General features: G+C 37.1%; 1 protein-coding gene across 1 annotated transcript in view; it reads right to left on the reverse strand.

Moving 5' to 3' along the window:
• Positions 1–13,525, reverse strand: part of LOC125241851 (Down syndrome cell adhesion molecule-like protein Dscam2) — an 87,593-nt gene that overhangs the window by 26,348 nt on the left and 47,720 nt on the right. Inside the window, 8 exon segments of the mRNA XM_048150533.1 lie at positions 814–928; positions 4,807–4,999; positions 5,437–5,597; positions 5,678–5,878; positions 10,964–11,161; positions 11,672–11,851; positions 12,553–12,737; positions 13,264–13,393. Of these exon segments, the coding sequence (XP_048006490.1) occupies positions 814–928; positions 4,807–4,999; positions 5,437–5,597; positions 5,678–5,878; positions 10,964–11,161; positions 11,672–11,851; positions 12,553–12,737; positions 13,264–13,393 (1,363 nt within the window).

A 13,525-nucleotide genomic window follows, 5' to 3' on the forward strand; every position in this document is an offset into this window, starting at 1 on the left:
CTTGACGATAAACCCAGCTACCATACACCATTTAAACAAGTTTTAAGAGATTTTTATAAGAAAAGCCTGCTATGTGACGCAAAACACACGATCTGGAAACATTCACGATTTCTACAAATAGTACTAAATTATCGCTATGTATGAGATTGTACAAATCGGGCACAAACATCTAACACATCTTATTATACAATATTTCCAAAAATATAGCTATGTGTCATAATTCACATAGCAGGCGCAATTCCAAAACTGCTGTTATAAGATGATAATGTAGTTATGTGATTTATTGCAGTTAGCGATTATAGGAAGAACATTCAATGTATGGGCGTCACATACCTACTTTTGATAAAACCTGTAATACTGAAATGAGCTCGACGCTGTTTTTGGAGCATATGTATCTAGAAATAAGGTTTAAAATGGCATTGAAAACGAAAAATCGTTAAAAATCACATAGCGAATTTTGCACGCGCAGCGACGAAACGCGGAAGCAGACAGTAATCTGGTCGAGCAAATACGTTAAACTTAATTGTTTTTATGTTACTTTTTGACCGCTTTTTTTTTTTATACTACGTCGGTGGCAAACAAGTATACGGCCCGCCTGATGTAAAGCGGTCACCGTAACCTATGGACGCCTGCAACTCAAACAGTGTCACATGCGCGTTGCCACCCCATTAGAAACTTGCCCGCTTATTATTGAAATGGTACAAGTTAAAATTTTTGTTTTTAATTTCCTGAAAAGTATGGAAAAAATCGTATAACATAAATCAACAAATGAGCACTCAAACTCTATCAAGAAAATATTTTACAAACCCTTACCTTCTTCTGAAGAGGATGCAAATAAATGCAAATACACATACGACGAGGAGAATGGAGCTGCATATAATGACCAGCATGTTTAGATCAAACATGTCTGAAGGTGGCCCAATTTCTTCTGCAAAATTAATATAGAGTTACCAATGTCATGTCGAACAAAAAAGTTGCAGCTTAATTAAATGACAGACAGATTTTGTGACTAACCCAGTGGTAGGCAAACTTTTTTCATGGGAGGCCAAAATTTGAAGGAATCACAGAGCATTCACAAGGGCCAGATTTACACCAAAAATGCATATCACACACTATTTTGGGGCTCCACACGGTTTTATCGATTTTTGACCACCTTTGAGTGAAACTCCTAAAATTTGCACTTCAGATAGAATTTTAAGACCAACGGCTATTGGTTCTTCAATCTTTTACCTATTTATATTCGTAAGAGCCATATTTTGAAAAAAAAAAAATCATACTTATTTTTTTATGAATTTTTTAAGGGTCTCTATTGGTTCCCATATTTTTTGAAGTCCGATTTTTACTATCCATAACGTTTTCCGTCATAATTTTTCGTAGTCATATTATCACTAGTCATAAAATTAAACGTTATAAATTGTAGTTCCGATAATTTTTGAAAGTCATAATTATTTTTAGTCATGTATTAGCCATCATAATAATCAAAGTCCATAGTTATACAAATCCATAATGTTGAAGGAAATAAACTCATTCGGAATAATTGTTCTAAGGACTTTATCACAAGTCATAATGATTAATAACCATGTGTTTCTTCACTAATAGGCCTAATAGCATTCAGTAGGATCTCTATTGTTTCCTATAAAAAAATGTTGTAATGTTTTTTCGTCTGCATTTTCGTAAGTTGTAATTTGGCTTACTAACTTCCCCAGTATTTATTAAATTTTCATGGTACGTATTAAACCAATCGGTCTCGCCAAGGAGACGACGTCGACGACTTCTATATCCGCTCTTAAGGACAAAAGGTAACTAGCAAAAGGAAACTAACGAACCTACACGAGGCAAAGGGTTAGTTTTTGAAACAATTTTGTTCCGCCAATAAGTCAACGGAGTCCCGCTACGCGGGCCTCCTATTTCCGCTCTAAAGAACAAAAGGAAACTATCGAACCTACACGAGGAAAAGGGTTATTTTTAAAACAATTTTGTTCCACCAATGAGTCGACGGAGCCCCGCTACTCGGGGCTCATATTTCCGCTCTAAGGAATCAAAGGAAACTAACTAACCTACCTGAGGAATAGGGTTACTTTTTGTTTGGAAGTCATAAACAGTATTTTATTTATTATTTTAATCATTAGGGCGTTAAACTATATGCCTTATAATATTTCTGAATAATTATTGATATGCTGTAAAAATGTATACACATCAACTTTATGACTTTTGAGATTATGGCATACAATATGATGGCATGTTAATTAATGTTAGAACCATTAAGCGTTATTCTTAACAAAAATTATGACTAGTGATGTAATTTATGACCACAAAATATATGAATAACAACTTCTGACTAACAAAATTCTGAACAATAAGTTTATGGGAAAGAAAGGGATCCCATTTTTTAAACATGGTCTACAAAAACACTTTTACCGAAATTTGTTTTAGTGAAGGGTGGATTTTAATGAAATCGACAATCGACCTTTGACTTTTGTAACAAATCAAGAGAGATTTTAATTTCACTTATTAAAACAATATTTATGACCAAAAAACCAGTTTTTGTCCCTAAAATTGTTCAACTTTGATGCCAAATATCACAGTAACAATGAGCTGTGAAGTAATTATGAGATACTATTTTGTTTAAAGATGTTGTTAATATTATAGGCTTTAGAAACTATCATAATATCAATGGATACAAATCAAAGGTCATAGGCGCAGGGAACGCCCTTAAAGGACTGGAGAAGGAGTCTGGAAAAGGACTGGAGAGGAAGGAATGGAGAGTCGGATAACATCGGGCCGTACTTTGTCCACCACTGCTCTAACCCGAGCGCTATGAAATGCATGCTCGTAGGGTGCGATGTTTTGAACTCTTTACAACGTGTGTAAAGTAATAATATACCTAAATCAAATTTGCTCTTTCAGTAACCGTAAATAATATCGAATTTAAAATATTTATGTGCCTCATCAACTTCTTTGAAACATAAGTAAATACTTATTTATTCTATTTTTTTTTATTATAAACTGGCCAGTGATTGACCTTAATCGCACCTATGGAAAGTGACGACAACGCCAAAGTTGTAGCTCACTAGTATATTTAAGCGCTTATTCACTAAAACTTCAAGTATGTCAGTGCTAGATTGTGTCGAGTTTAGTGTGAATCGTCCGAAATGAGAAATATTTCAAACCCTAAAGTTTGCGCCTATCCGCAGTTTTAATTAGAAATCTACAAACCGACTAGTGCGGTTATGTGGTTGTTCTGTGATTCGGCGCTGAAAAGGCTTGGTAAATGAAACTGTTGACTTGTATTTGGAGTAAATATAGGACATATATTAAGTAAGTAATATAAGTATTCTAAATGGGTTAAAAAGTGGTTTGGGTTATATTTTTCATACTTCTTATAGGTAAGTATAATTAAGTTTATCATTAATTGTTTTTCTGTTTTTGTTCTTGTTTTAGATTTCAATTTATAATTTTATTATGGGTGCCCTGAAAATCAGTGCCGTGTCTCTTAGATACGGTCTACGCTGAGCGGCATCCTATTTGGTATAATCGTACCTAATTATTCACCTGCATCTATGTATCTTGTTATATGTTTATACCAAATAAATATTTTTTCTTTCTTTCTATCAATGAATGTAGGCAATGTAGCATAAAAATGAGCTGTATTTTAAAAATATATCGTAGCCGGAAAGTGACTTATTTTACATAGCGTGCCGAAAGACGGTTTCCGCACAGATACATGACGACCGGTCTGGCGCAGTCGGTAGTGACCCTGCCTGCTACGCCGCAGTCCCGGGTTCGAATCCCGGTAAGGGCATTTGTTAGTGTGATGAGCACAGATATTTGTTCCTGAGTCATGGATGTTTTCTATGTATATAAGTATTTATATATTATATATATAATTATCGTTGTCTGAGTACCCACACCACAAGCCTTCTTGAGCTTACCGTGGGCCTCAGTCAATCTGTGTAAGAATGTCCTATAATATTTATTTATTTATTTATTTATACATACTTAACAGAAAAAAAACATAACACTATGTGATCGGGTAAAAAATAGATTCAGTAATTAAGAAAGCATAGCTTAGTAAAAGTAGCACTAGACACAGCTGTTATGTATATTGTTCAAATCTGTAAACTGTCAGAGATCTTAACACCTCAATTAATTTTGGATAGTTAATGAATTACACATAAGTTCCTAGCACTTTGAAATTTCAAAATACATAACCTCACTACGATCATATTTGTGAGACGGCTGTGTTTGTCAGATTTCCAATTAAAGTTAAAGCGAAATTATCGGTAAATTCGACTTCGGAAGATTGAATACCTTTGAGTTCAAAGGTTTTGGGGTTGATTTAGGACTCCCTAATGTTCAGTAGTTAGGGGCTGTTTATACGTAACTTTGAGTGGCAGCCCAGGCCAAAACGGGGACCCGGCAGACCACGTATGCGATGGCGGAACGAGCTAGACTCCTTTTTGGAAGAATGGCCGAGGACTGCTCAACACAGGGAAGAGTGGAAAAAGCGGGGGGAGGCCTTTGCCCAGCAGTGGGACATGATAGGCTCCCAATAATAATAATAATAATTGAGGCACGTTTTAGACCGTACATAATCGAAAACCTTGTAATTGTAGGTTAACGATATTTTGTACACGTTTCAAAAAACTCAAATGAAAGTATTGGTAGGTAAATATATGCCAATCTGTATAATAAAGGTTCAAAATTCAACAAAACTATTTACAACGAACGTGTTGAACCCTTTACTGCGTTATTGGTCAACGGGTGACTTCAAAATACACAAAGACAAAGCTTCTCAATACAAACCTCCATCATCATTTTTTGTAGCAAATGTGTAAACGGTGGATGCAACTCCAGCATCGTTTGTTGCGGTCACTCTTAGCTGATACCAATTGGCGGGAGAGAGAGGTCCAACCGCAAAAGAAGTCGGCATTGCCCGAATAGGAGGGGCTTGGTACAGCCCTTCGTAGAAACTCCAACCCATGTTCATATCGACAGGCTGTGAAAAAGAATGGACCTGTAAGTACTATCAATTTAAGTAGCTATTCATCAAAACCGAAAGGTTAAGGTTTTGTTGGCTGAAAAGCCAACAGGAAACATAGGATGCTTAACAAACAACAATATCATTCGCTTGTCTCATTCGTTTGGAGTTGGCGCAGAAGAGGAAATCTCCTCTTCCATACCTCTCTTCATCAGTCTTTCCCTCAATGCAAATAGGTTCCTCTATAAGCTTTTGTTCCTCGCTAAGAGCATGGCCTCGTGCAGTTTTAATTGCATAGGTCCAGTAATCTGACCACACCATGTAGTAGGGGTAGGGCCTGAGATCCTTGACTTACCTCTTCATGACCCGTACATATCAACATTCATTTACTTTCGTCTCGTGTCATCTCTCACTCAGTACTAACAACATAATAATTAGAACTGTGATAAACTTACTGCTTTATTTTCTGCTCTGTGCCACAAGTTGGAGCCCAGAGGCCGATACTCCACGTCCCATTTTGTGACATCACAGCCGCCATCGTCCCAACCACTAAGTTGGATGTAAATGTGGGTCGCATTGCTCCATAACCAATCGGTTGAACTGGGAGGGACTGGCGCTATTGAAAAAAAAAAGGTTGAAATAAATTAAAAAGATTAGGAACCAAGTAAAACATAACTAAATATGAGTGCAACTTACCTCCGCCCAAGGTCATAACATCAGCTTGAGCCGGTATAGATGTTCCCACAGAATCGGTGGCAGTGACCCGGACTGAATACTTAGTCCCGCATTTAAGACCAATTAGAGTATGTTGTTGGATTCCTGGTAATCGGGTCTCTCTAGCCACCGGCCAAGCCTCTTGCCATGGACCATCACCTTCCCTCCAGGTAAGGTTGTAAGCTAAGAATACAATAACTATTTTAACAAAACTTTTAAAAAAATATATGAGCATCCAATGAAAAAATATTAGAACTGAATTCATACAAAAACCTACGTATATTACTTGGCTTTAAAAAAAAAAAAAAATCATTTATTCATGTACCAAAAATAGCAGTTATAAACAGGCCATAAACTATATTAACACAAAAATAGGCTTCACCATGTCCGTGCCTGAACTAGGGAGATCCTGTATCTCAGGCAGAAAAAATAACTTACAAACTAAAACAGGGAAATTATTTGATAATATCATGTGCATAGCATAGGTATTCAACTAAAAAATAAATAAGTTACATTACAGATTTATAAATAGAGTAGGTTACCTACTTAAAACTATCATAATTCTAAAAGTACAGCAAAAAAAGATGGTAAGCCATATGTAATACTTATTGCTTATTAGCATTTTAATGAGTCAACAGTTGTACTTTATCGCATCAGCGTAAGGATACATAGGTAGGTGTATTTATTTGTAAACATTAAGTAGCTCTGTCTAGGTTATTTCTAGTTATTTTAGAACTGTTAATAAGTTTTCCGTGTCTTCATAAGACATTAGTTCTAGAGCTTTCCTTGTAACTTTTTTACATTCTGCGTAGCATAGATGATATATGTGATAATCTGCGTTTAACTTATTGTACAGCCGCGGTCCCAGACATATGTAGAACCGCTGTGAAAAGGCATGCTTTTGGTCAGTCAGCCGGTTGCAAACCAAATCTTTCCGTCTCTTGTTAGTAATGTCTGAGTTGTAAGGAAGTGCTTTATGTTGTTTTAGAACAGTGCTTAACACGAATAGCTGTCTTACAGATAATACTTTACAGGACTTATATAATAGGTTAGTAGGGTATAGGAACGGTCGGAATGTTGAGACTTTCAGGATAGCTCTTTGTGCGTGTCCGTCAGGATCGCGTGAACGATGTCTGAATCGTCACAAAATTTGCACCAAATAACTGTACCTAAACTGTACTAAACTGTACCTATAGCGAAAAAAACTGTACCTCAAGCAATCACGCATTAAATAGATAGCTACATGGACACGCCATTCTGACGTCAGGTTGGCGCGCATAGCCGTGTATCGCCCCAACGTGTGGGAACTATGTTCTGGATCATATATCAATAAACTGTATCTAAACTGTACCTCATAAAACTGCCAAAAATAATATTTAAATCACACGTGATATCGGTCAAATCAACGACAAAAAATTTTACTGCTCATTATGTTATTATGTATGTTTTGCCTGTCAATTTGCAACAGGCGCTTGTTTTCTCGTAATACATGTTTAAAATGTTTTATGGGGACCTAGGTTTCTTTAGACATATGATCATGAAACTTCGTGTTTAGGGTAATAAATTAAAATGGAAGAAAAATAATTTCAACGTTGGGGTGTGGGCGATGGGCTGGCTACTTGTCACATCAATATCACAGTAACGTTTTCTTTCATGTCATTAATGGCTAAGAAGAATGGCACTTACCCTTGAGCAGTTTCATGTGCTCTGCCTACCACGTTTGGGAATACACGCACAAAAAGATGCATAAATTAAGAATTACAGTATTTGTTTGCACGTGCGAAGCCGCGGGCAAAAGCTTGTAATATTATACATATGCTTGTAATGTATAATATTACAAGCTTTTGCCCGCGGCTTCGCACGTGCAAACAAATACTGTAATTCTTAATTTATGCATCTTTTTGTGCGTGTATTCCCAAACGTGGTAGGCAGAGCACATGAAACTGCTCAAGGGTAAGTGCCATTCTTCTTAGCCATTAATGACATGAAAGAAAACGTTACTGTGATATTGATGTGACAAGTAGCCAGCCCATCGCCCACACCCCAACGTTGAAATTATTTTTCTTCCATTTTAATTTATTACCCTAAACACGAAGTTTCATGATCATACATATCAATACATATGTATTGCCACAGAATTGCCACAGAGCTTTTGCCCGCGGCTTCGCACGTGCAAACAAATACTGTAATTCTTAATTTATGCATCTTTTTGTGCGTGTATTCCCAAACGTGGTAGGCAGAGCACATGAAACTGCTCAAGGGTAAGTGCCATTCTTCTTAGCCATTAATGACATGAAAGAAAACGTTACTGTGATATTGATGTGACAAGTAGCCAGCCCATCGCCCACACCCCAACGTTGAAATTATTTTTCTTCCATTTTAATTTATTACCCTAAACACGAAGTTTCATGATCATACATATCAATACATATGTATTGCCACAGAATATTATAATTATGTATACCTACCAAGTGTATTACGAGATAACAAGCGCCTGGTGCAAATTGATCAGCAAACATGCAATACATGACATGTCATTCATGTTAATAAATGAGCAGTAAAAAATGTGGTGATTTGACCGATGTCACGTGTGATTTATATAATTTTATTTTGACAATGTCCCAAAAAAAACAAATACTGCTTAACGATGTCTTCTGTGACCTTCTATGACTGATTGAACCTCCGAGACGCAAACCTCCGTGAACTCGGCGTCAGCAAGAACTGGCGAGAGGTCGCTCTGGACCGCGTAAACAGGCGTGCTCTTGTATTGGAGGCCAAGACTCACTTTGGATCGTCGCGCCAACAAAGTAAGTATCTGGTATAGGTAAGTTCAAATCCTAACATATAATCCGAGCTCATGTTTTGAGCAATCATAGAATTACTAAAAGAGCAAAAGTAATAAATAATGATTTATGTTTTAAATGATTATTTATTTCTTGTTTTAATATGTCCATGTTTGGAGAGAGTTAGCTAATTACACACAAATATGATGTTTGATAAGAATTTAACTATTACCGCCAAATGCTTTTTCTCAAACATGGTATGAAATATTGATGTTATGTGCCTTATAATTGGCAGCGAAGTATGACGTTGCAGGTGCGGCTAGGACGATTGATAGATAATGGAATTTCATACAAACCTTGCAGGCCAAGGCCGGCAAAGTCTTCTTTTTTAATTTCCAAACACAGATAATTGTGACATAACATCCAGGTATTTAGCCAATTAAAAAAAAAAAAAACTATAAGGGGCTTTATAGACGTGCCGACTGCAACTGGTACGGGCCCTAGACAATATTTGATTTTGGGGTGCGTTTTCATACAAAAAAAAAATTTTTCGTTTTTTTTTAATTTTTTTTTTATTTTTTGTTTTTTTGTAGGCGTATACGGGATATTAAAGGGGAACGAAAATTCGATTAATTTTGCGCTACGACGCACCGTTTAGGAGATACAGCCATCCAAAGTTACTATTTTCAGTAGACTTTATTTATTTCATACCATGTTTGAGAAAAGCACTATACATACCTCGGCGGGAAATGGGGTTGCCCGCCTCAGACCTATCCGGCCTCGCTTCGCTCGGCCGTCTATATGTCTTCGGCCGGCAACCCCATTTGTCCCGGCCTCTGTAGTAATGTCCTATTACTCTGCTTAAAAAATAAATAAATAAATATGTATTGTGGACACCGTACACAGATCAACTTAGCCCCAAACGCAGCAAAGCTTGTACTATGGGTGCTAAGCGACGATATACATACTTACATATGTACAGAAATAGTGATTTATAGCTGAAAAACCGTTTATAATTAGCTATTAATAATGGAGGTCACTGTCCTATTTCCCAAGACTTCGATTTGGACACCTATTTTGAATAGAAGGCTGGGTAAGCAAAGTTGCAGCATTTGACGATACTTATTATTTTTAATTCGTAGGTAAGTGCGTTTTCACATTATCCGATCCGATATCGGATGTCGGAAGGATTTCAATAGAAAAAATCCAATATGTGAAATAATATGAAAACGGATAATGTGAAAACGCACTAAGGCAGAAGTAATGAATAATTTATGTGCATTTATTACATGTATTACGAGAAAACAAGCGCCTGTTGCAAATTGATAGGCAAAACATACATAATAATATAATGAGCAGTAAAATTTTTTGTCGTTGATTTGACCGATATCACGTGTGATTTAAATATTATTTTTGGCAGTTTTATGAGGTACAGTTTAGGTACAGTTTATTGATATATGATCCAGAACATAGTTCCCACACGTTGGGGCGATACACGGCTATGCGCGCCAACCTGACGTCAGAATGGCGTGTCCATGTAGCTATCTATTTAATGCGTGATTGCTTGAGGTACAGTTTTTTTCGCTATAGGTACAGTTTAGTACAGTTTAGGTACAGTTATTTGGTGCAAATTTTGTGACGATTCAGACATCGTTCACGCGATCCTGACGGACACCTTTGTGCTCTTTCTACAATTAAAAGCAGGGTTTTGGCTGCTCCTCCCCATGATGTAATGCAATATGTTAATAACGACTGGCAAAGAGCAAAGTATACTTGCATTATTAATTTAAGGTCCAAGACATTACGGAGTCTTTTAAACACGTATATCAGCTTACGAACTTTATTACTTAACGCTTCAATATGTGGTCGAAACGATAACGTGTCATTAACTATAACACCCAGGTATTTAATTTTAGTTGCGGGAGTGATGAAGGGACAGTTACAGCTATTGCTAGCAAGGCAGGTATTGCGATGAGCGTAGATAGGATGGTTAGATATATATTGGTTATTTTTCATGAAAAATCTAACATAATTGGTTTTATCTGCGTTACGTGTTAGTAGATGATATTGTAGCCAATTATTTACAATGTTAAATCCTAGTTGCGCCCGCAAGTATGCCTCTCTCTCCGTCTGTGCTGAGAAAATTAAGGCGGTGTCATCAGCATAAGATATTATTTTACCACAATCGAGCGGAAGATTGCAAAGGTCATTAATGTAAATCAAAAATAAGGTCGGGCCAAGGATACTTCCTTGTGGGACCCCAAAAGCTTCATTTTTTAGGTCAGAACTGATGACGTCGCCCACCTTCACACACTGAAATCTGTCACTGAGGTAGTTTGCAAAAAGGTCAAGTTGTTTTCCCCTTATTTGAAGTTAATAAAAAATTTGCAAATGAAAATGATATTCATGATGAAAGATAACGATAGGGGAAAATAAGAAAAATCAAGATGGTAATCATAATGTAATATATATTTTAAATACTTACTGATACCATAAGCCAATGACTCGTTGCTATATACTTTTATCTCATCCCATTGGACTACAACAGAGTCCTTGTAAGGAATGGTTCTCAAGCTTGGAGGATCAGGCAAAGGCAAAACTTTGACTTGATAGACCACGGAGTCAGATCCGTAGAGGTTTTTGGCTAGGCACGTGTAGTTCCCGCTGAGTGCTTGATCAATACCTATAAAAAGTTATTTGATTAAACTAAGCATGCTCCATTTTATAAAGTAGGTAATAAATGTAATGTTCACTTTTAGTATTTTGGATATCTTTTTCTGGACAGCATTCGATAAAATTTGATGGTTGAATAATAGTACATTTCGATACAAGTGCGAAAAAGAGGAAGTTCGAAACGAGTGGCGATAAATTAAAACACGACCGAAGGGAGTGTTTTAAACCGACACGAGTTCCTTTTCGCACGTGTATCGAACGACGTTTTTCAGTACAGACGGACCTCCGAAGTTTCGACCTGGCATATAATGAACCACTTCTCGCACTAGTGCGTAAAAAAAACACCATCTGTACTGAAAAGCTATTTTGCCGTAGTAGGTTATATTACACCACCTACATTTCACCCGGTTTCAGGAGTTCTTTAAGCCGGAAAATTTTAATCCCGAAACGAATTCGACAACTAAATTAAATTGGCCTATTTAACAATGATTTCAGAAGCAATAAGTGAAGACGCACTTACTTTTGATAAGCAGACTATCATCTCTATTCCTGGTGAATCTAGGATGGTGTGTGATGATGTTTTGGTTGTGGTACCAAACTGTTCTCGGCGGCGGCGCGCCAACGCTCTTGCACTCCAAGAGGAGGGAATTCCTGACTGCCACTGATACCTCTCCGCCTAACGATGCTACGCCGGCCACAACTGATAAAAGAGAGGATAAGAAATAGTGTATTGTATCACAAGGGAGAGAGAGTAAAATTACATATTCATGGCGAGGATGTTAATTTAATCCTGAATTGTAATAATTGAATCTTTGGCATTGGAGCTAGGATTCTTAAATATAACACTGAGCGTAGTGTGATTTACTTGTTAACGCCCAAGGCAAAAATTTACACCATCTAAAACATACACTGCTTTACATCTAGAATTATTTGAGGAAAATATTATGCTACAAAATGTTATTTAAGCTATTAAAGCAAAAACTATGCAAAAAATAAACAAATTGCCCTGAAATACCAACAGGTACCCACCTAGCAGGAAAAATTCCATTTTTCGAAATGGTGCTGTAATTGTAAAAACATTGTTGTACGTTTGCAATCTTAGCGAGCAGTGTGGACAGTATAATAAAGAGTACTATCGTACAGTATGGTCACTCCCGCTCCCCGCTGAAAGTGCCACCCACCCCCTCTCGGTTACCTCACACTTATCACCCTGTCAAAAACCGCGAACAGTCGACTTGTCATATCTCACTCATACAAGCATGGTACGCGTTCACCTACACAAGCTTAGACTGTGTGCTGGGAACGCCCTCTTTCATAATATTTGATCGCAAGTGTCCGAGGTGTGGTGTTGACATTAGTGAAATAGACTAATCAAACTTGAAGGTCTATTTGATTACCTACCTCTTTGAGAAGGCGTGTTGGTAACTCGCCTGCTCTCTGGACCCTCTCCAATAGAAGTGCTGGCGGTAACCCAAACGTCGTACTGTCTTCCTTCTGAGAGCCCTTTAAGCTCCATGGTCTGAGTTTTTTCGTAAGCATCCGTATTAGGCTGGGTGTCTACGCGGTATGATTGCGGACCGTCGTTGCTGTAAACATCTCGATGTTAGTACAACTAATATTCTAATCAAGGACTACTAACGATTACTTAGGTTGAAGGCCTAGCGGTATGATCATGCGACTTTCAATCCGAAGGCCACACGATAAAACCCTAGCTCGTACCAATGGGCTTTTCGTAACTTACTTACTTATATCATTGAAATATCATTTGATATTTTAACAGTCGCACTGAGAGAAAATACAACCAGTTTTCATGTTCGTTCAACAAGTTTTTTGGTTAAAATAGCGCCTACGTGCTCTTTGGTTCAAACAACAAGCTACTTGTCATTTGAATCGGCAATATATTTGAATCAACAAGTCGATTTTATAAAAACAACCTGACACATATTGTTTTAAACATACGTTTGGCTGATTCAAACGGATAAACCGCAACAAGTCGAACTTGTTAAATTCACAATGCAAATTTCTCTCAGTTCGCTTTTTGGTATAGGAACACATTGTAAGGAAACCTAAATCACCCAAAGCCCAAATGCAAAATTTATGGTTTTTTTTTACCTTGATGCTGGTTTGCAGTAAACGGTGTAGTGAAGTAATCTTCCATTGGGTTGATTGGGTTTTTTCCAACTGACTAGCAACGCGTTGGACGATTGTGAAAGAAGTTTGATTTCAGCTGGTGCTTCAGGTACTGAAAATATGAACTTAGAAGTATTTTCTCTTTTACAGATTTCTAAGAATATTCAATTTTCCTCATCTCATTTAAGTCTAAGCCCGTTTGTTTACAAAATGACTAAGATAAAGAGCTTATTTTAAATCTAAT

This window comes from Leguminivora glycinivorella, chromosome 2 (assembly GCF_023078275.1).
Source record: "Leguminivora glycinivorella isolate SPB_JAAS2020 chromosome 2, LegGlyc_1.1, whole genome shotgun sequence".
NCBI classification, from domain to species: Eukaryota; Metazoa; Arthropoda; class Insecta; order Lepidoptera; family Tortricidae; genus Leguminivora; species Leguminivora glycinivorella.